This window comes from Scomber japonicus, chromosome 13, assembly GCF_027409825.1.
Source record: "Scomber japonicus isolate fScoJap1 chromosome 13, fScoJap1.pri, whole genome shotgun sequence".
In the NCBI taxonomy this organism is placed as follows: domain Eukaryota; kingdom Metazoa; phylum Chordata; class Actinopteri; order Scombriformes; family Scombridae; genus Scomber; species Scomber japonicus.
The window spans coordinates 6234947-6257938 of NC_070590.1; the positions used below are offsets into that span (position 1 = coordinate 6234947).

Consider the following 22992-nt stretch of genomic DNA (forward strand, 5'->3'; position numbering starts at 1 on the left):
AACAGAGGGGATGAGGAGGTGAGAAGGTGGGGAGAAGCTCAGCACTGGGAGTCACTGGGTACATTTTCAGACCACAGCAGTGTTTTCCAGTGTTTTCTTTCTCTACTCGCTTTGAATTAAAAATGGCAAAGCACAATGCTAATGGCACAGTGGACTATTAGAGTGATAGTAGGATCAAGTCTTTGCTGGTTTTGGTCTTTTCATGGAATTAATTGACACTAAAAATATAGAAAATCACAGCCTGTAACCTGGCAGTATATTAAAAGACAGGTTCACAGTTTTTCAAGTCAGCCAGGTCACTGTAATGATTCCTCTTGTTCACACTGACCATTAGAAGACCCTCCCCTGGGCACGCAGGTGATTGAGTGGTTAGAGCGCATGCCATATACTGTACGCAGCCGACCCCAGTTCGAATCCCGATCGGAGGTCCTTTGCTGCATGTCGGGCTACTGATAAATAAAGGCGTCTATGCCAACAAAATCTTTAAAAAAAAAAAGAAGACCCTACCCTCTAAATGTAGTCAATAGTTTGGCTACATCTTCTCATTCATTTCAATGAGAAAGTGTATCTAAACTTTAAGACCGGTGCTGAAAAATGATGGGGGACAAAATCCACAGTCTTCCTTCTGTGCAAAGTTTATGTAAAGATAATATGAGGGCTTAAGCTATCTCCGTTAGTCAAATTAAGTGGATGTGTTTCACAGTTACAGTCTTTTAGGGGGGAAAAAATGGTCATGTTTCAGTAGAAAGTTTTTCCCTGTTGAGGATCGTAACAAAAAGAGTGAATTTGGCAGTAAAAGAGTAACTATGACTTGATTTGAATGGGTGATCTGAAGCTTCATTTTAGCTTTTTTTGCACAGAAGGAAGACTGTGGATTTTGTTCCTCATCACTTACATTGAAAGTACATTATTAATGGATCTTTTAAAGGTCAGTATGAACAGGAGGAATGAGTAAAGCATGAAAAAGTCAAAGTGTCAATGTTCAATTTTGGCACCTGAATGTTGTATTAAGAGCAACATGGTGCATGAAGCAGCACATTGAAAAAGAATATTAAATTTCAAATGATCCAGCAGCTTTTGCATATATGGAGAAACTAAAACAGAAAACTGTCAGAAAACTGAAAACAAACTCTAAAAATGTAAAAGTGTAAAGCAGAGATAGAGAGAGGTTAAGGTCGGTGTTATGTTTGTGTGTTGTGAGGTAAATAGGGTTTTTGTGTGTGTCATATAAAACTCTGCTGAAAATAAAATATTGGAAAAATGTTTCACTGCAGTTGGATTTTGTGAAAAATGTTGGTGGAGAACTTGACTGTAATGATGTATGAGTTCAGTTTTCCCACGAGTGGAGGAAACAAGAACACCAAATGGGGAATGTATTAGAAGACTTAAAGTGGAAACAAAACAGAAATTGGCTCCGGTGTTCGAGGGGAATGGGATTCTTCGCAGCAGTGCAGCGAGCCTCAGGGTATAAAGAATAGTAAATGTAGAGGAGGGGGGGGGGGAGAAAAAAAAAGGAATGATTTCAGCAATTAGTCAGCGCTTTTTCCCCACTGGTTCACTTGCTTCAGTCAAATTCATTTGTATTTCTTAAATGGGATCAATTTAATACGGCTGGCAAGATATGCATCTTGGCTAGGTGGCATTTCTACACTCATCCAACAGTTTATGTAATTAATCTTCACATGTAAATGAACTTATTGCATTATATAAAAAGGACTCGTAGCCATTCAAACGTGGAGTTTCTTAATTTAATCTATTAATTTACTCTAACCTGCATTAACTGATTTATTTGGCCACTTGGGGGGGGCAACAGAAACAATGTGATGTATCATCAACTTTAGCAATCATTTGTCATGTTTCTGTCCACCTAATGAATCCTAAGTCTTTTTGAGCTCTGGATTTTCTCTCTGTGAACTCCTGAGGGAGATATCAGGTTCTTTAGCTGGTACCTATAACTATGTTTGATTAGTTTGAGTGTCATTTGATGTTGGGCAGGTATAGGGTACAGTCAGGTTTTTAACCTGTTGCAGCTGAAAATGACACTATGAGAGCGCTGAGAATGATCCATAACAGTAAAATTGAAGCTAGACAACTAAACAATGAGCTGAAACTGACTATAGAGCTCTGTAACGTAGCCAAATGGAGCAACAGTAATTCTCTGCAGGTTCATCATATATTATTATTATTATTAAAAGTATTGATAAAACCTGCCAGTAGGTCAGTCATTAAAGCCTTCTCGATCCTTCATTTCAAATGCTAGTCTAAGTTTTTCAGAAATACCAAGCATAACAGGCTTAATGATGCAGAAATGTGTGAAAATATATCCATATATATATATATAAATATATATCGATGCCCATCAGGAATATTTCCCTTTGATGCAACTGTGCAGCCAACAAAATGGTGGCTTGAGTTTAAATATTTCACTCAGTGTGAGCATCATATAGCTTCAAAGAAGTGTTGGAACAAGCAGCATATATGTGATATGTGTGAAGATGATAAAGTTTTAAAGGGAAAATAAGAAAGAGGGGGGTTATATGGAATAATCAGGAATAAAAAGCAACATGAAGGTAAAAGAGAAACTCTTATCTGAGTTAAATATAATATGGCAGCACTCTGGAAACTCTGATTGGTGATGGTGAATCTCACAAACTCTCACGAATGTGGTTAGAGTTGGGATTAAGGTTGAGGTTAGCGTACAAATCTGGCAATTGGTCCCATCGGCTGCTCCAATCTAGCATCAACCATCAGTGATTGATGTAGGATAGTAACATTTAAAGCACTCACAGCTCCCAGCTCTCCACTTCCCTCTTTTATTTCCTTTGATGTGAAAGGGAAAAAAAAAAAACAGAATAAAAAAAAGCTGCTGTCAAAGATGATTTGGCGCAGAGTGTGTATGTGTGTGCGTGTGTGTGTATGTGTGTGTGTGTGTTTTCCTCGGCATCTGAGGAATGTTTGTGTGTGAGAGGATAGAAAGAAAAGAAAGGAAAAGATAGAAAGAAGCAGAAAATACAGCAACATTAGGTAGAGGAGGTGCTGCTGCTGAGAGAGAGAGAGAGAGAGAGAGAGAGGGAGAGGGAGAGAGGGAGAGAGGAAGACAGAGGGAGAAGGGAGAGCTCTGACCTTGAGCAGAGCCTAAATAAATGAGTAGGTACTGGTCTGCTCCCAGGGTGTTACCTGGGGCGAGACCACACTATTTGACTTATTCATGGCAGACAAACTGTCACTCCACATCCTTCTCTCTCTCTTTCTCTCTCTCTCGTTCTCTCTTTGGCTCTATACTTCCAGCCTCCCTCCAAACTTTAGCCGCAGCCCTGAGAGAAATCTGTGTATTACTGTAAATCCATCTTGATCCTCCTCACTGATGTCTATCTGCCGGTTGAAATGACTGCACTGGCTGCTGAGACGGCCTATAGGACGGAGGCATTGCATCAAAGGTAACCTGGACTCTCTCACGTCAGCATTTTACGCCCCTGAAGAAGAACACTTAAAGACAGCTGTGATCATCTGCTGCTGGTTTATTGGAGGTTCACAACAACAGCTGTCAATTACGCCCCCAAAACTATGAAACACACTAGCTTTAGATATCAGAGAAGCCAGCCTGCTTAATATTTCAAAAGAATTGAGCCTTTTATTAGTTTTTATGACAGTCATTTTAACACTGATGCACTGCTTCTACTACTACTATTTCTACTATTTTAAGATTATTGCTATTTTAATATTTAAATTTTCCATCTTATGTTACATTAATGTTCTTTTTTGTCCTTTTATTTAAATATTGTTTTATGCTCCTTTTAAGTCCTTTCAATGTGAAGCACTTGGTGTATGTAGTTTATTTTGTTGTAAATCACTTTGAGCTGCATTTCTTGTATTACTAATATTATTATTATTATTTAAGAATTAAAATACCTGAGATCACATCTCTCCACTTTCTCCAATTGCTGCCAATGTTGAAAAAAGACTTTGTGGTCGTATCATAAGTGGATCTGTCATTTTGATGTTATGTTATGTTCAAGTCAGTTTCATTTGTCCAGTTCATTCATTTCCTAAAAAGTTGAGGAAACAGGAAACTTACTAAAATAAAATCTTCTTGGAGATCCCTGCAGAGTTGTACTTTCTCTACGGCCATTAGGAGTCATGACATCAAGCAGCATGTGCTCATTTTTACCTCATTAATGTGAATTAGTGTCATAAAGAAACATTTTTGCATTTCAAAATGAACAAAAGTTTGGAGTTGGGACGCTCACAACAACTCAGAGACACATCTTAGATTATGGTTACTTTAGTTTGAAAGGTTCATTTCATTATCAATTAATGTGCTTTAATTAATCTTAGTTTCTCGATTAGTTAATTGACTGTTTGGTGTATAAAAAAATCAGAAAACAGTGAAAAAGATCATCACAGTTACTGGTTTTTGTTCAGCCAACTGTCCAAAAACAATAAGCCGAAGAATACTGGCAAATCCTTTCAATGTTTGCTTTACAAATAACAAAAAAAAAAATTAATTGATGAACTAATTAATCAACAAATCCTTGCAGCTAATAATTATGTTTATTTGTCAGACTTCTCTTTCATGTTGTTTTTCTTTCTTGTGAAACACTTTACATCATCCGACCTCCAAAATTATTGAAATAAAAAAAGTCTGTGTTAACACTTTAGTTAAACTGCTCATAAAAAAATTAAAAAAACATCTTTTCATAAACAACAAGAGGTCACAAACAACAAAGGATGAACCGCTGTGCTAAAATGTTCTTTTATGGTTACACAAGTATATATTTCAATGGCAACTGAAGATGTTTGTTTGTGATAAATGCAACCTAATTAGTGCTCGCTAGAAGAATATCAAAGCAGGAAACACTAAATTGGCTCTTGACTTTGAAGCTATAGACACAACTGTACGTAGATACAATCGGAGCCACTGGCAGCGCTCGCAATTTGCAAGAATATTGTGACAAATCAGTCGAGTGTGAAGAAGGACAAGCCCTGTTGACATAAGCAATAAAGCAGTGGACAGTGTGTCAGCTTGGCAACAGAAGCTAATTGCTGTTGGATTAAATGAATAATGGGAATCTTACAGACAGACAGACAGACAGACGAGAGGGAACTTGAAAGTCATTCTTTCTTTTGTTGGCTCCAAATTCGCAACTCAAATTAAAAGTTACGTTTCATCTATCCGTTAGCATTCAGGAAATGTGACATCAGTGTGTGCTATCAGTAAGGAACACACTCGGAGCTAATCAGGACTAATCAAGTCAATCACAGCGCTCTTATTAGCCCGCTAGAGATATGAGGCTCAGTGCGAGAGACACAAAGATAATCCATATGAGAAGAGACGGTGAGATTGAAGTGACTGAAAACACCTGGAACAGCTGTGAAAGTGAAACACCTGCAGCTGCACTGATATTTATGTTGATATATTCTGACCTGTGATGCAGTTATGTGACATCCTGCGGCCTCAATATATAAAAAAAACAAAAATAACTTGAGTTCTATTCATCTGGGATTTGTAGTCAATTAAAAAGACTATCGTGTCACAATTTCATTTAAGCTCCCCTCTTCTCCGGTTTCCAGGGAGACATTACCATTGGAGACCAGGATATTAATCACTGAATTAATTATTATGGGCTGCCTTGAGGGAGCAGAAGGGGGTATTAACCCTTATTAAGAGAGAGAGAGAGGGAAAGAGAGAGAGAGAGAGAGGGAGAGAGAGAGAGAAAGGAGGAGAGGAAGATGTTCAGAGCTATTTCAACCTCTGCCTTTCCTTTTGGAGTTGTCATGAAATTAGTAAAAAAAAAAAAAAATGAATGAGGAGTAATGAGCAGGTTTAGTAAACAGTAAAAGTAAGGAGGTCTGCTTTTAGCCCATTAGCTACTTGTGGTATCTTATACATCATTTTGTTCTCGGCGTAATATAAAATCTCATTTGTAATCATTTCTGTGTAATCATCTGTGCAAACAGTTACCTAAGCTGCCTCCACATCTCTGAATCACCGCCCACATCGTCAATTTGTGCAGCGATTTAAACAAATCTGTTGCTCTGCTCACTAATGGCTGTTTCCCCCTTGTTGGACAAACAATCGACCAATCACAGTTTTTGCAATTAGGATTAAGAATGATGACATATTTGTGTTTGTTGCCCCCCTTTTTCTTCCTTATTTCCTTCTCAGTTCATTCTGCTGTTATTTTATTAGTAATGTTTTTTACTAAGGTTAAATAGATTATCACCTGGATTACAGCTTTATAATGATTCAACTGTCCAACAATCAACTCATGTCATTTAAATGCATACTCTAGCTTATACTGTGTCTCAAATCTCTTCTTCCGTACTTACACTTAATATTTTGAGTGTGTTCATGCTGAGAAGTATGGGAAAATGCATTGCACTGTGAGTACCTGGACGTCAAACTGGACACGCAGGTGGTCGAGTGGTTAGAGCGTATACCATATACACAGCCAACCCCAGTTTGAATCCCGATTGGAGGTCCTTTGCTGCATGTCACACCTCCCTCTCTCTCCCATGTTTCCTGTCCGTCTACTGCTTAATAAAAGGCGTCTATGCCAACAAAACCCCCAAAAAACTGTCAAAACTGTGGAACTTATCACCCTCAATGGTCGCCATCTTGGCTATGCTTGGACCACTTTTCAAACTGTAAATGCTGGCTGAGGACGTTGTAACTATGGAGAACATTGCGCAAATTTAAATTATACGGGGTTTAGGGGTTAGGGGTTTATTTGCAGTGAGTAATACTATACTGTTGTCGAAGCCCTTCAGTTTAATGTTTTAACCTCGCTCGCTTTTTCCTCCAGTGAATTTCTGTGAGACGAGACAATTCATGTCTTCCACTTCATATAAATTCAGGGAAATGTTTTATTAAAACTGACACAATGGGGCTGCGAGTCACCACGGATGTGACCAAATCCACCAAAACAAACAATCTTCTGTGGAATAGAACTAACCTTACCAAAAAAAAAAAAAAAAAAAAAAAGAATTGACCTAAATGTGGAAAAACATGGAAAATTATGTGCACAGTTTACACTTCAATTGTTTAATCCTTTTGCTTGTTGGATGAATGAGTCATTTGTGTTTTTTTGGGGGGGTTGATGCAACAAACGCTCACAAAAGTTTCAGACATACCGAGCTTGCACGCTCACTTGCAGAGTTTCACAGTCCAACCGGTTTCCCGACTGTAACACATGAGCGAACACTGCGGCCCTCGCCCCGAATTCGTCCCATTCACCTCTGCCCTTGTCACTCCCTCCACGGAGTCTAATCTCCCCTGTGTGAAGGGATTTGCATGTTGCCCTGTCAGGCTAAACTGTAGTGGAAGCGCTCCTGAGCTCTGGGGGCTCTGTGCTGATGGATTGGGGAGAGGCCCATGGGATTAGCAGTGACAGGTGGAATGCAGCGGAGACCACAGCCAGAGACAGAGAGGGGTTGAAATGTAAGACTTTTTCATTCTGATGCCGACACATTGTTGTGCAGGTTCTGAAGTCCTTATCTGTAGTACACAGGCAGAGATGTGGCGGGCAGGGGTGGTTATGGTGGTGGTGGTGGTGGTAGGTGTGGGGGGGAGGGGGGTGGTCTGTGCACATGTGAACAAAGCGAGTGTACTCCTTAAATGAGTGTACTTAATCACAGTCACAGGGCCTACTATCTATAGGTTGCTTACGTGAGGCCGGGCTATAATTTTCGAAGGCGCTCTAATGATCCTCCATCTTGTGTGTTTCTCAGTTCTCCTCTGGTGTTGGGGGGGGAGGAGGGGAGAAGGCTGAAAGATACAGGCTGGTTTGGTCCTCCTTTCATCTCCTAAAATCTTACCAACTCTATTACAGTACAAGATCCATAAGGGCTTTAAGGCAGATAGATAAAATAAGTATTATATTAAAAGACTTATATATAACTATAGGAGCCGTTTTAATAGTAGCTTAAAAATAACCCAAACAATCCATCTGCTGCAGTGTTAAGCTTGACAAAGCCATTCGGACAGCGAAAAAAAGGCTTTACAGAAAGTGACAAACCATTATAAAAGATGCAGGCTATACCAGTATATAGGGTTCACCACAACAGGCAAGATGTCAGCAGCGAGAATGTCAGAGTGTGTGATGACGGAGACGGACAGTAGACAGGAAGCTTCATCTTTGATTGAAAAGCAAAAGACAACCAGCAACCTTTTTTTTAAAAGCTGGAGAGGAACATAGCCAGACAGTACAGACTGTACAAACTCCAAAAAAATTCTCCACCCTTCCACCAAAGTACGCCATGCTCACTAGACACCAGTCCGCTGGTCTGAAGCCCAAGGGATGCTGGCTTTTGGGGGGCAGGAGGGAGGGGGTAATTTGGACAAAAGGGAAGAGAAGTCACAGACACGGTGAAAAGAAGACACCTTGACAGTGGGCGCTTAATGAGTCACACAGGTTGCCGAAGCTGACAGACACTGAGACAACCTAATTCCCTTACAAGCAGACAACACAGTGTATGCAAGTCAGACAGTGGAGAGCAATATGGCTAGGGAAGAAGGAAAGAGACAAAAAAAATCAATACGAGCAGAGACACTTTCATACACCACATTTACACACACACACACACAGGTACACACACAGCATGAGCGGTAAACACTGTAGTGCGACAGATGGGGCCGTAGCTAAAAATGGAGAACAAGTAACAGAGCAGTGCTTAATACTTAAAACCTCTATGCTATGCTAACTATAGTGTCCATACATTCATACAGAGCAGGATGCAGTAACTTACTTGAATAATACATCTAAAGTAGGTTACTATTTGTAAAGTGAGGTACATTATATCATCAATGGTAGATCAAAAAATGTGAAAATGTGTTTGAAGGAATAATTCAGCATTTTTTTTTGCGAATATATGCTTATTCAGTTTCTTCCCAGTAATCTCATGTCTGTAGGTTAAGTAAGGAGCTGGAGACAGGATGTGTTTGTCTTAGCTTAGCATAAAAACTGGAATCAGGGTGTTTCAATAATTCAAATAAATGCCTAACTAACATCTTTATGGCTCACAAGTTAAGACATCTCTTGTTTTTTCTAGCTGCATGGCTCTGTATCCACCAGTCCACCAACTGGGTCCAGACTAAAATATATCAATAATAATTGGTTGTATTGCCATGAAATTGTGTAAAAACATTCATGGTCCTCGGTAACCCTGCCTTTTCTGCTAGCGCTACCGCTAATTGTAATTGCCGATCTCCTTACTCTTTCTCTTGTGACATCATGAGATTAAAATTATTATTTGACCAAATGCTTCATACTAATAAACAAATCACATTCCTATGTTAATATGGCAACACTGGTAAACTTCAGCATGTTAGCATGTGACATCAACCGCTAATTGAATTAACTTTGGTGATCTCCTTACTCGTTCCCTCAGTCTCAGCTGCAGCTACTTTGTGTTTCATGCTAATGTTACCTTACTTACATGCTAAGCTAAGATGGTACGTAACACTGGTAAACTTTTACATCCGCATACTAGCATTGTACTAGCATGGTGGAAGACTCTTGTTTACCTATACACAAAGAGAAACAACACAACAAATATGTGCTTTTTGGGGCATAATGTGCAGAAACGAATTATTTAGGAACCACAGCTACACCTACATTTATCAGTGACTTACTTGGTGTAGAGCCAAATGGTTATTCATCAAGATGTAGTTACTCCCTCTAACCCTAACCTAATCATAAATAGTCACTTTTACATATCTGATTGTGTAGAAATTAAACAAATGAGACACAATATGTTAATTAGTGAGCCATAAAGGTGTTGGTAGGTGTTGACTAGCTGTTTCCACCTGCTTTCAATTTTTTAGCTCTATACTTAATGCACAGATATGAGGTTTATATCAGTCCTCTTATCTCACTTTCATAAACACATTTCCTAAGTCTTAAACTAATCCGTCAACCACAAAGCTGTTTTGTTGTCATCTTTATGGCCACATAATCTTCTTATTCAACGACTTATCTTAAATTAAGTCAACAGTTAAAGGCAGTTAAAGGGGCAATCCACAAATTCTTTAATGTGCCTGTGACTACTTGAGCTTTGTCAAGTCTGAGATGTCATTAGAGGGTTACCCAGTAATGGACTTGGAGACTTTTTAACATTACACATTATTATCAGAGTGGATTTTGAAAGATGTGGGCACTTATTTGCCATGGAGTGTCCAATAAAATGTGTTGAGTTGCATTAAGGGAACTGTAGGATCCAGCATTTGTAAAGCTTAACCCACACTTGGGACTAAAAGTCAGAATATTTTGACCTTTTCTTTTTTAAATTGCTGGAGTACCCCTTTAAAGTTTAACAATGAGATCTCACCAAAAAGTTATATATGAAGTAATGAAGTAAATAAAGTTATATACTATAGTTATCTAAGGAGATGTAACTATTATGGTGATATCATATTTTGTGCAGTTGTTGAGTGCCATAAAACGATCTATATTAGAGTCAATAAGAAAAGTTTTTAAATAAAAATTGGGAGAGTTTTTCAATAATTTTATGATTTATGATGAAAGCTGCAGTTGAATTTGAATATCGGTTGGGACTCACTCTGAGGACACATTACACAACAGTTTGGACAGGGAAGATATAATAATGACTCATGCTGCACTTGCCGCACTCAGTAAAGATTTTTTTTCCATCTTGTGTCGTACAAAATCTGGAAATAAAGAGGGGGCTGTTGATTCAGACGACAAGAACATTAAGACTGAATAAAACACTAATGTGTTATTTTTTGCCTCTTCACTGTCACACGCTAATGGTTCTTACAGGAAGGTGTGAAGACTTGCCCAGTGTTGTTTTGTGTCAATCCAATAAGTTGGAAATAATGATGGCCTTAAGTGGACTGGCATGTGAGGGATTCAAGTCCTGAACGCTAAAAGAGAGCGAGCTGAAAGTCATCTGTGAGATCGTCCAGACTAACATGGGTGAAATCCAATCAGCCGTGATGGCAAACTGTGATTGTAATTGGCCTAGATGTCATGTGATGTGTCCCCAGCTTGAGAAGATCAAGTAACCTTTTTTGAGACGAATCTCTCTGACAGTTTAATGAAAGTGTGGTCTTACCTGGGGGAGATGTCGCAGCCTTGTTGCATGAAGGCGCCCAGGGAGAACCAGAGAGAGTTGAAGATACCAAATTCATTGGGGGGCTGGTCGCTTGGCGGACCGTCGGTGCCCTCTTCGGGCTCCTCGGTGTGCCATTCATACGGGCTGAAGCGGCTGACCAGGAAGAGCACCACGCTCACGCCGATATACGCAAACACGATGCACATCCAGATCTCGTAGGCCAGCGGGTCCAGGAAGGAGAACACCCCAGGTTTGGACTTTTGGGGTTTCTTGATCATGATGGAAATGCCCAACGACATGAAGGGCTTAGAGAAGTCAATCACCTCCTCCCGGACCAACGTGATAGTCAAAGGGGCCACAGCGATTTCCGCTTTCTGTGGATAAAGAGGGATTTGATTAGGCATGTGAGTGAGCCCCTCTGAGAGCGACTACCAAACTCTAAATCCAAATGATGACAGATAAGCAAATGCAAATGATGGATCATCTCTTTGAGCTGGGCCATGTAACAATCAAACATCACTTAGTCACAGATATGACATCCCGAAGGCCAATAGCCAGTCAGCCATCGGAAAAACAAAGCAACAACAATTACCCCCTTCTCTTTTCTCTGCAGCTCATTTCACTTCATCTGAATTTCTCCCATCACTGAGCAAATCTCACAGGGATCAAATTTAGACGGCCGTGAAACACACCTCAGCGTGATCAAGTTAAGACAGAGAGAAAAAGAAAAGAAATTGAAAAAAGAAATTCTGAAACCCTCTCTAATGCTGAGAGGCTTATAGCCGAAACTCGGGGGGAGGGGAGGAGCAGCAGGGAGGATAAAATAATGTGTCGGAGAAATATGCTTACCACACAGGAAGGTAAAAATGGGATCCAGCTGTAGAAAAGTGCATACTAGCTTGCTGAAAATCCACAACCCAGATTATAGTTATGTGACTTAGCAACACTTGTGACCTTGTCTGCCTTGGCTTGGGAGCAAAGGGCTTAATATCAGCAAGAATTTAAAGTTTCATTACGACCATCTGACACTTAAGGAGGTAGGAGAGGAGAAAACAGGGGCGGGGGTGGGGGGGGGGGGGGAATGAAAGAGACTTAAGTTCTTTCATCCTCAGCAAAATGCACTAAGATGACAGCTTCGGGGCATTTAGTGTGTGCTAAAATACACGGCAGGTTAAAAGGAGGCAGAGCTTTTGTGGTAGCGCGGGGCTTTTCAGTGAGAGCTGGGAAGAAATGAATGGTCTCTAAGCAAAGTCTTAGACGGGAAAGTGCTGACAGCTTCCATGTCCTCAGACGTTCCCATGAACGCTGGAGAAAAAAAAGCTGCCAGTTTCCCCTATGCCCCCAATCACACACACTATAGCTCAGTCTTAACTATCTCATATACACACACACACACACACACACACACATACACACACTGGTGCACAACATATATTATTCACAACAACACACAACCTCACACACACACATTCAGGTATTACTATACATGTGAAAACCTTCCACTGATATTTTTTTGGTTCTCTTCTTTTTGGTCCTCACTTGAGTCTTTAACACAAATCTCTTTCTCGACAGCTTTAAACTTTTACACTTACAGTAACCTCGAAGTAGTAGTTGTGGAATATTTCTTGTTGATCTTGTGCACTAGAAAGATGATTAGCGAGCAGCAGTATGGTTTCATGCCAGGAAAGAGCAGTAAAGATGTTAGGTGTTTGCTTTTAGATTGTCGATGGAGGAGTTCGGAGAAGGAAAGCATCGTGGAATTGGTGCTAAAGTACTGGATGTAGACGCAAGAAGAAAGCACGGACACTGATTTATCTGAAGATTAAATTAAGGAGACAGAACTCACCTCTATCTCACTATACAAGGTCAAACTAATAATATTAATAATTTCCTTCCTCCCTTCCTTCTCTCCTTACTTACTTCCTTTTTTCCTCCCTCCCTCCCTCCCTCCTTACTCCTTACCTTCCTTCCTTCCCTTCATTCCTTTCCTTCCTCCCTTCCTTCTCTCCTCACTCCCTACCTTCCTTCCTTCCTTACTTCTTTCCTCCTTTCCTTCTCTCCTTACTTCCTTCCTCTTCACCCCCCTTTCTTTCCTTCCTTCCTTCCTTCCTCACTCCCTACCTTCCTTCCTTCCTCACTCCCTACCTTCCTCCTTTCCTTCTCTCCTTACTTCCTTCCTCTTCAGCCCCCCTTCCTTGCTACTTTCCTTCCTTTCTTCCATCCTTTCCTTCTTCCCTTCCATCTTTCCTCACTTCCTACCTTCCTCCTTTCCTTCTCTCCTTACCCCCCCCCCCCCCCACCCTTCCTTCCTTCCTTCCTTCCTTCCTTCCTTGACCTAAGGACAACAGGAGGGGTTAAGACAATTAGACAGATTACAAGATGATCATGGAGGAACCTACACTGGGCATACAACCCCCCCAAAAAAGAGCACCCTATCATACTAGTGTAGTGAGCTTCTACCTGATTTAGATAGAGGCCAAGATAGAAGAAGAGCAATTATAACAAAAACACACATTGGATGAGGCAAAAGTGGTGATCCTACATCCACAATGGTTAATACTTCTTCACTTTTTTACAAAGGAGATGCTTATGTCTTTGTGGATCTAGAGAAAGCATATGACGCAGTGCTGAGAGAGGAGCTGTGGTATTGTGTGAGGAAGTTGGGAGTGGCAGAGTAAGTATGTAAAAGTGGTGCAGGGCCAGGTATGCATGAGGACAGCAGTGAAGCTTGCATTTGGAGTGACTGACGGGTTCAAGGATCGGCTCTGAGCCCTTTCTTGTTTGCATTGGTGATTGACGGGGTGACGGACGAGATCGGGCAGGAGTCTCTGTGGACTATGATGTTCGAGGATGACATTGTGATCTGTAATGAGAGTAGGGAGCAGGTTGAGGAGAGCCGGGAGAGATGGATGTATGCACTGGAGAGAGGAGGAATGAAAGTCATTAGGAGCAAGACGTGTGTGTTGAATGGGAGGGAGGACAACTGAGTAGTAAGGATGAAAGGAGTGTAGGTGGATGAGTTTAAATACTTGAGGTCAACTGTTCAAAGTAACAGAAGAAGTGTGGAAGAGAGTGGAGAGAGGCAGGCTGGAGTGAGTGGAGAAGAGTGTCAGGAGAGATTTGAGACAAATGGGTGCCAGCAAAAGTGAAAAGGTGAAAGTTTACAAGACGGTAGTGAGACAAGATGTTGTATGTTTTGGAGGTGGTGGCACTGACAGAAAGACAGGAGGTGGAGCTGAAGGATGGACAGAATTAGGAATGAGTATATTAGAGGTACAGGTCGGTTTAGAGAGGCGAGATTGAGATGGTTTGGACATGTGTGGAGGAGAGAAGCTGGTTACACTGGGAGAAGGATGCCAAAAATGGTGCTGCAAGGAAAGAGGAAGAGAGGAAGGTGTATGAAGAGACAGTAAGAGATGGAAATGGGTGATTTGCTGTTGTGACCCCTAACAGGAACAGCCGAAAGAAAGTTTTTTTAAATTGTAGAAATGTATTTTTTTTTATCAAAATAAAAGCATAAATTCTATCATTATGGTTTTCTTAATAATAAAAAGGCAACAAGTGTTTTATTTGGTGAAAATTACAGGAAGTGCGTTACTTGCTATGGCTAACTCCGAATTCTCAGGACCAAAACTTTAAACAAGTGTTATTTGGATAAATTAGCGTCACATTGTGGATCTAAAGGGCTACTTTACTTTCTTCCTAAAAGGGTTAGAAATGTGGATAAAGTGGTTTATTTACAGAGTTAGAGCTAAAATGAAATCAGCTTCAGCCTGATGATTTCAGCTCGGGTAGGACCGAAACGCATTGTGGGTTATTGTGTAGTTTACTACAGTGTAAACGGTTTGGCTACAGAGGATCAAGTAGCAGCTATACACTTCCACGATACATGCATAAAGGCTCTCACTGCCAGAATCCATATCCATAAATTACTATTAGTCTGTGACGATCAGTCCCAAAGCTGAGAAACCAAGTTGCCTAAACAGACAGTACAACCGCTGACAGAAATTGCCTGTGTGCTTTTGGCAGCACAAAGCTCTTAAACTTAATTTGCTATGAATGAGCTTGGCTTAATGAGCACATAACTGTATAGGTTGATTTTACAGAGCTCATAAAAGTCAAGACTGAATATAAATCTCCACCTCGCTGCCCCTCAAATTACAAATAATGCTCTCAAATGAAAAATGTGTGAGCTCAAAATGCGTATTTTGTTCCCTCAATTTAGTAATTTGGACCCTCTAATATATGTCATTTGTACCTTGAATGACTTTACTAATTTGTACCCTCAAAAACACAAAATTGGCGTAATATGCTCCTTGCTTTGTGCCTGATAACACAAAACCAAATCTATATCTTTGAACCTCAGCTCAAAATCAAAATGTAAATCTAAGTGGTTCAGTGTGAGAGTGTTGAGGGGAAAAAGTGAGGCGATAACTGAATGCTATGAATTTGAAGGATAATTAATTTCCTTTTACATGTTTTCACCATCTTTAACCCTTGTGTCGTCCTCCCGGGTCAATTTGACCCCATCCCTTTTGACTTCCTTCCTTGAGTTCCTTCCTTCCTTCCTTCTTCCTTCCTTCCTTCCTTCCTTCCTTCTTCCCTCTTTCTTTAATTTTTCCTTCCTTCTTCACCTCCTCCCCTCTTTCTTTGCTCCTTCCTCCTTCCATCCTTCCTTGCTTGCTTCCTTCCTTCCTTCCTTCCTTCCTCTTTTCGTCCTCACTCCTTTTCTTCCTTCCTTCACTCCTTACTTCTTCCTCTTTTCCTCCTTACTCCTTTCCTTCCTTCCTTCCTTCCTTCGTCCCTTCCTTCTCTGCTTACTTCCTTCCTCTTTTCCTCCTTACTCCTTTCCTTCCTTCCTTCCTTCCTTCCTTCCTTCCTCCCTTGACCTGAGGACAACAGGAGGGTTAAAGGGAATTCTTAGATATATATCTTTATCCTGTCTGTTGTTGTTGCACTGCTGTGTGCTGGGAGAAACATTTTGTGTTTTTTATGTATGTAAGTACAAAAGAAAACTTAACAGACTAATAAATTCAAGGATACAAATTCATCAATTGAAGGTATACTCAGTGCATGGATTTGTAAATTGTGGGAACAAACTATGAAATATCATTCAATGCACATTCAGCCAGCTGTTTGAAATGACTTTAGGGAATCTGTTATGTTGAAGTTTTTAATTGTTGGAAAAGCTGATGCAGAATATTAAGAGTAAGATCACTTTTCCAACTTTAACACCACTTAAGGGGAAATTAAAGAATTGAACATTTCAAGAGGTTTTTACAGGTGAAGTTCATAATATTCTTCCTAAATATAGCTCGCCCCCTGTCTTAGTAATACAACATTTCTAATAGTACGTGATACAATGAGTCCAAATTTACAGATTACACAATCAGGCCCCTTTTTTCAAACTCTCATCTTTTATGTAACAAAGAATCTGCAGTGTTTGTATTAATGGGGAGATCCAATGCATCAAAACAAATGCTCCTAATTTGTCCCTTTCTTCCTCAATGAACAAATAATAAATGCACACTATTTCACATCACACTGTGCACAGTAAGAGCGGGGGGCAGGATATTCATGTAAATAAAGTGTCAATAAAGTGTGAGGGAGGCGGGCGCTGTGCTTGTACCATAAAAACAACATTTAAAGATGATGATAACGATCAAAATGAATCTACTTTGCAAGTAAAATAAGATTTATACATTGTCATTTCCCCCTGCATGTCTTCTGCTCCAAAATAAAACATTTGGAGAGGATGTGTTTTCACTCACAGTGCTTGTTAAACCTCCTGTTGTCCTTGAGTCAAGGAAGGAAGGAAGGGAGGAAGAAAAGGAGGGAGGAAGGGAGGAGGGGAGGAAGGAAGAAAAGGAGGGTGGAAGGAAAGAAGGAAGGAAGGAAGGAAGGAAGGAAGGAAGGAAGGAAGAAAGGAAGGGAGGAAGGGAGGAAGGGAGGAAGGGAGGGAGGAAGGATGGAAGGAAGGAAAGGAGGGAGGAAGGGAGGAGGGAAGGAAGGAAGGAAAGGAAGGTGGAAGGAAGAAGGGAAGGAAGGAAGGAAGGAAGAAAGGAGGGAAGGAAGGAAGGAAGGAAGGAAGAAAGGAGGGAAGGAAGGAAGGAAGGAAGGAAGGAGGGAAGGAAGGAAGGAAGGAAAGGAAGGTGGAAGGAAGAAGGGAAGGAAGGACAGAAGGAAGGGAGGAAAGAAGGAACAGTCAAAACAGATGGGGTCAATTTGACCCGGGAGGATGACAGGAAGAGAAGAGAAGAAAATAGCAGAGTACACAGCTGCACTTTTTGCTTCTGTGCTTTTGACCAACCTGGTTATTCTTTTACACCAGGAGTGCAATGTACTGCTTGATCGTCGCATTCAACTTCACCGTGAGTCACTTCGGCACCAAAGAGGCGCAGGCAAGAAAAATGCCACTTTGTGAAAATGCCAATTAAGTCATCACAAAAAAGACTAGAAAAACAGAGCAAACACAGACTGTGGTTTCTTTCATGTCTTCGATGAATTTAAAATAAATTGCCTTTTCCTAAATTGCTCATGTAAGAATAAAAAGCAGTGAATGTTTTGAACTGGATGAACGTTAATTAACTATTGTTCTATTGTCTCTCTATGAAAATGTGCTAATCAGACCATTATCATGACTATTACTGACTCTAAATCCAATTTTAATCCAGTGTAAGTGACAAAATCTTCATATTGACTGTTTTTTATCCTTCTATACTCACTATTTTGTCCTTTAAAATACACAAGTACACGACCACACACACAACGCCTTTCTTTCCTCACTTTGATGATCTTTTCAGGCCTTGAAATCCCAACATCATCCATATTGCCGGCCGCATCCACTTTGATCGCACAGCAAGGTCAGCAGGAGAAAGGAGCCTCAAAAATCGCCACCTCAAGGATTCTTTAACAAGCTCTGCACCTCTCTGCTTGTCCCTCTTTAACCCCTCCAAAAGCTCAGCTCTAATGCCACCGTGATTCCCTTCTTTCTACGGGCATTAATAGCGTCGCAGACTGTTATCCTGTTTTCAACTTCCTCTATTCAGATGGGTTTAATTATCTAGACAGGAAATAACCCCACAGGAGAAGCTCTTCAGACCGAGATTAGGTCAACTACAGATCAAGAAATATTATTTGTGTAGAGACTTTTTGCCCAGTAAAAAAAAAAGAATAAAAAGCATTTATCCTGGAATCATTTTGACAATTATTTACCTTAATGTAGTTCTAATTCCTCCTGTTATATAAGAGTATAAATCATAGACTGTATAAAAGAAATGGACGTAACATCCGTGACGTCACCCATTGGTATCTGGACTGCTGCCCGGAAGCCAATAGTTTCAAATCGAGGCAGCGCCATCTTGAAAATTTCAGGTGCATGCTGGATCTCGAGGACATTGGGCAATCAATCTGTCAATCACAACGTAGCCACACCCAAATGCATACCCTGCTTTATTGTCAAATATAAAATCAGGGAGGCCAACATTTCAGAAGGCTTTAAACTAGCGATTGAGACCATAAACACATTTTGAAAACGTTTACTGAGGTTAGAAATCAAGTGAGAAGTTGGTGAATTCTCCATTGACTTGTATAGAGACGGAAGTCCTTTTGACACCAAAACGGTCGCCCCCTGGTGGCCTTTTGATAGAATGCAGTTCTAAGTTACTTCCGCGTTGGACCACAACTTCCCGCCTGGTATAAATCCTCCCTGTTCTTTGATCTGGTCCCAATTTTTAAAACTGGAAACCTCCATCATCGTATCATACTTATCATCCTGTTCAATTCAACACATTTCTGCAGCTCTTATTGCACTCAACACTTTGTTGCTCTTTTATCTGACAGAAACAGCTTTAATTCATCCATTAAGATCCATTTTGCTGTTTTTCTGTGGCTACCGTCAGTGAAACTCAACACTTACTTCAATGTTATTTACTTTGAAATTAAAACACCTGCAAGAAAACTTGAGTATCATTGACAAAACAGTAATATGAATAAATTGGTGAATGAAAACTTTTTCTGTGAAAAAAGTGAGACCCAGATCGACAGAGATGTGAGAATGACATGACTAGTTTTGGATAAAGTGCTGTGAGAAATGTACATTATGCTTAAACATCAGCATTTACTTAACAATGTATGAATGTAACACATTCAGATATGTAAAGTACATATTTTTATAACTTTACTGTGATCTTCACAGGGTCATCAAGATAAGAAATGATGAATAAATTGCTCTGTTTAATATGCTTTGCTTACAGTTTGAATAAATGACTTCGATGTCTCATTTCGGGCCATTTTCAACTTTAGGGAACTGAAAACCAATTTTTCTGTCAAAAGCCAAGCTGCCGTACAAATATATAATAATACCAGATTAGAAGAAGACACAGTATTGTCTCTAAATACCACTATGAATCTTACTGACAGCATAAAATTAAAATTTGAATTGGATGAGTCAGCTTAGATGAAAAGCTCATTTCTCTCCAAAGACTGTGCCTTAGGGAGCCGAGAGAAGAACAACTTCCTGTGAGAGAGAAAGAAAACAAGTTCTTACCCCGTACACCAGCTCCCCGACCATGCCGTTCCAGATCTTCGTCTCTGGGTCCCTGGCGCCGTACTTCCCATCGGGTACGATGGAGATCTTGTACTTGATGCCGATGTGTTTGGCGATCTCAGATGCCAGGTCCACACAGTAGCCTTCGTACTGGTCGTTGTCTTCGTACATCTCCCAGTTCTTCTTAAGCATCACATAGGGACCCTCCTACACAAGGGACCATAACCAGTGAACCAAACCGTCAGACAGACAGACACACGGACATGAGGGCTCACACAAATGACCCAGTGACACACCAAAGACAACAAAATGAAACAGGAAGTGCAGTGTATTAATACCAACCAGGGCTGAGATTAAAAGTAGCCTGCAGAGTTTTTTAAGCACGTGTGGCGCTATTGAGCAACGTAGCTGTGTTTGTTTTCAAGAAAAATCCACAGGGTCAGTTCATGTAGTGGATTTTCGTTAGTATTAAGTTATGAACAACAATTTAAAGCTGCACTAGTCAACATTTAAATGAAAATGAGATGAAATGCCAAAAAAAGCTCAAGTAAATTAGACAGTAAGGGGCATTTTAAAGCCTTTCTTTTCTCTGGTTCAGATCAGCAGATGAGTTGTTAATGTTTTCTCCATGGTTCAGTTTCTTTTTACGCAGTAAATGATTCAAGCGAGCCCAAATAGATCAACAAAAGCCACGTAACAATGTTCACTCTGTTCATTGGTCAAAGGTTTCTGAGGTGGGACCATGAAGGAAATACGGGAAGAAGGTCCTGCGTTGTATTTAAGAGGTATGGATATATTTTAAAAGCTGGATAGGGCTCCACTGTCGAGCTATTGCAAGGAAAAACTCTCCTGTGGCTCAAAAAGTATTTTCCCCATAGATCACCAATATAAACCCGGTGAGATCTGACCCCTTTTGTTTGGTATGCATTTTTAATTTCTCCTAGATATTTAGGATCAGTAGGACCTGATAAGTTAAAAGACTAAGCATGGTCTTTGAACAGGAAGTAGTTTTGAAAAATATGTATTATATATATCTATTTCATTACATTTACGCCAACTATAATAAAATCCCAACATCCTCAAACAAGTACTTCCTGATTAGCAGTGTCGCAGCTTGTTGCTGTTGCTAAAATTAGTCAAATATTTTTTTTACAGCATATCAAACTACAAATGTTATTAAGCATAAATAAATAAGTTTCAACCATAAAATTTGATAAAGTTTTGCACCTGGTCCACTTTTGTTTGGGGATCAGCTGTTGACTGACTTGGCCAAGATTCCTGCCATCTTTACACTGATTAATGTACTGTGCTTTTACTACCACTAGGGGGCAGAAAAAAGCTTGTACAAACAGGACAACAGGTCAATTAAAGGTCAAAGGTCAAAGTTAAGGAGAATGGTGCAGCAAACCCAAAATGTAATGTCCCCATATGAGGACGCAGGGTTGCAGGAGGATAAAAAAAAACACTTCTATTTTCACATCTATACATTTTTGGTACGGTATCGAGCTCTTTTACATCCATGGTTAGAGCATACTTAGCTTTTTAATTCTAATACTGTTCTGTGGATTCTCTTCTTCAGCTGCTCACTGAACATGGTGATTACTTCTGTGCTTTCATGTGATGTTTCCTGAAGCTAGAAAATGTAGTCATCAACCCAAATATCAAGAGGGAGATGTACTTTGTTGTCAGACCATATAAGACTTTGAATAGTTTTCTGGATAGCTGCAACTAACTTCTGCCTGTTTGCTCATTTGCACTTCAATATCCAAAATGTGCTTAGCTGCTGAAGCCATTGTGCTCAAACTTGCAGAATAAAGCTTGCTGTTGTATCAGATCGAGATCGGATCACATTCGCACTACAAAGGAACTGCTGCAGAATTAGTTTTTGGCCAGAATGAGACCACTGTGTCTATCAGGTCTCATTGCATTGTTTCAATTGATTGTTCAAACAAACTAATCGAACCAAGGAGGGAAACCAACCAGAGCCTGACTCAATCAGCGTATCACCCACTGTCTCATATGATGTACTGAAGCTTATTACGTAAATTAAAAGTCTAATTCATAATTTGTTATAGACATTTTCCACCCCATCAAAAAAGCAATGTGGGCTGTATCGTGATGTGATAGTTAGATCAAAATCAGCGTTTTTCACCAGCTGCAGATTGTGCCTTTAAACTGTGACGTCAGGTTTACTGGTGGGAGCCAGGAAGTAATCAACAAGAACAGCTTAATCTCTCCACCACCACCACCAGCACCCACACTACAGTCTGAGACCAGTTTCATTACGTTACAGCTGGGGCTCCTCGGAAATAAAAGAAAACCTTCAATTTAAATTTGTTTTAGTAAAAATGCATTGTGCAGCTTTAAACTGAATGTCTTTCAAGTGACGATTTACTCACTGCTTAAATTTTTGCTTGGGGTAATTTAGAGTTGTGCAACTGGAAAGGGATGCACGTGTAATCATGATGACAGCCTCATGCTGGATATACGCAGCACAGACTGGAGTTTAGCCAGGCCAAAATATATAAATAAATAAATAAAAAGAAAGAAATGAAAATCATGAAAGTGTTAGTGTGGATGTATGATGCAAAGAGACTCAAAGAGAAGGAAGCAAAGTATGACTAAGCAGAAACGGAGGCAGACATAAAGCTGAAGGGAAGTGAGAAATGAGCTGCAGTCAGAGTGAATGACTTAATACCGAAAAAAACAAGCCAGACTCGACTTAAACATTTAAAGTAATCAGAGGTGGCTACATCAGTCTGCACTGTGACCAACGGCAGGTTATGAATCATTGGATTCGCTGTTGCTAAGAAAGTGATCTAAATGTAAACCGCGTCTGGTTCCTGCACTCATATTTCCAAACAAATTACTTTTGTCATGGACGGCAGCCTATTGCATATTGAGAATGGGAGCAATTTATTCTTGAGATGTGTTTGCTTGACATTGCCCCGGGCTAAAGCAAGGTAAACTAAAGACTCCTCAGCGGGGAGAGAATGCAAATGCTGGGCTGAGCTTGCGGCACAACACAATGTTACTGTACAACATAATGATGGCACAATTTAGCAGTTTCCTTTAAAGAAATATATATATAAGAAAATACAGGATTCACAGCTTATCTTGCATAAAATATAATTACAACTTATGCAATTGACATAATTTAAGTCAGTCCTTGCAGAGATTACATAACAAAAACATTAATAAGCAGTAAATTAAAATTTGATAAGCTAATTACACAATCGTTACTGTACAGCTGCACATGGTGGTACTATTAAAAACATAATTGTAAATATAAAACAATTAAAAAGTTTAAACGCCAGGCTTCATTAATCCACTAGATGGGGCTGTGCAGTGTTTAGCTCCAACTCAAG

At 40.1% G+C, this 22992-nt stretch overlaps 1 protein-coding gene across 2 annotated transcripts in view; it reads right to left on the reverse strand.

Annotated features, from left to right (window-relative positions):
• LOC128371280 (glutamate receptor 4) overlaps positions 1 to 22992 on the reverse strand; it is a 144005-nt gene that overhangs the window by 14206 nt on the left and 106807 nt on the right. For both annotated transcript variants that reach the window (XM_053331559.1, XM_053331558.1), the window contains exons 10-11: positions 19625 to 19831; positions 11077 to 11450 (exon numbers count right to left, since the gene is read on the reverse strand). In XM_053331559.1, coding sequence (XP_053187534.1) covers positions 11077 to 11450; positions 19625 to 19831 — 581 coding nt within the window. The remainder of the gene's footprint in view (positions 1 to 11076; positions 11451 to 19624; positions 19832 to 22992) is intronic.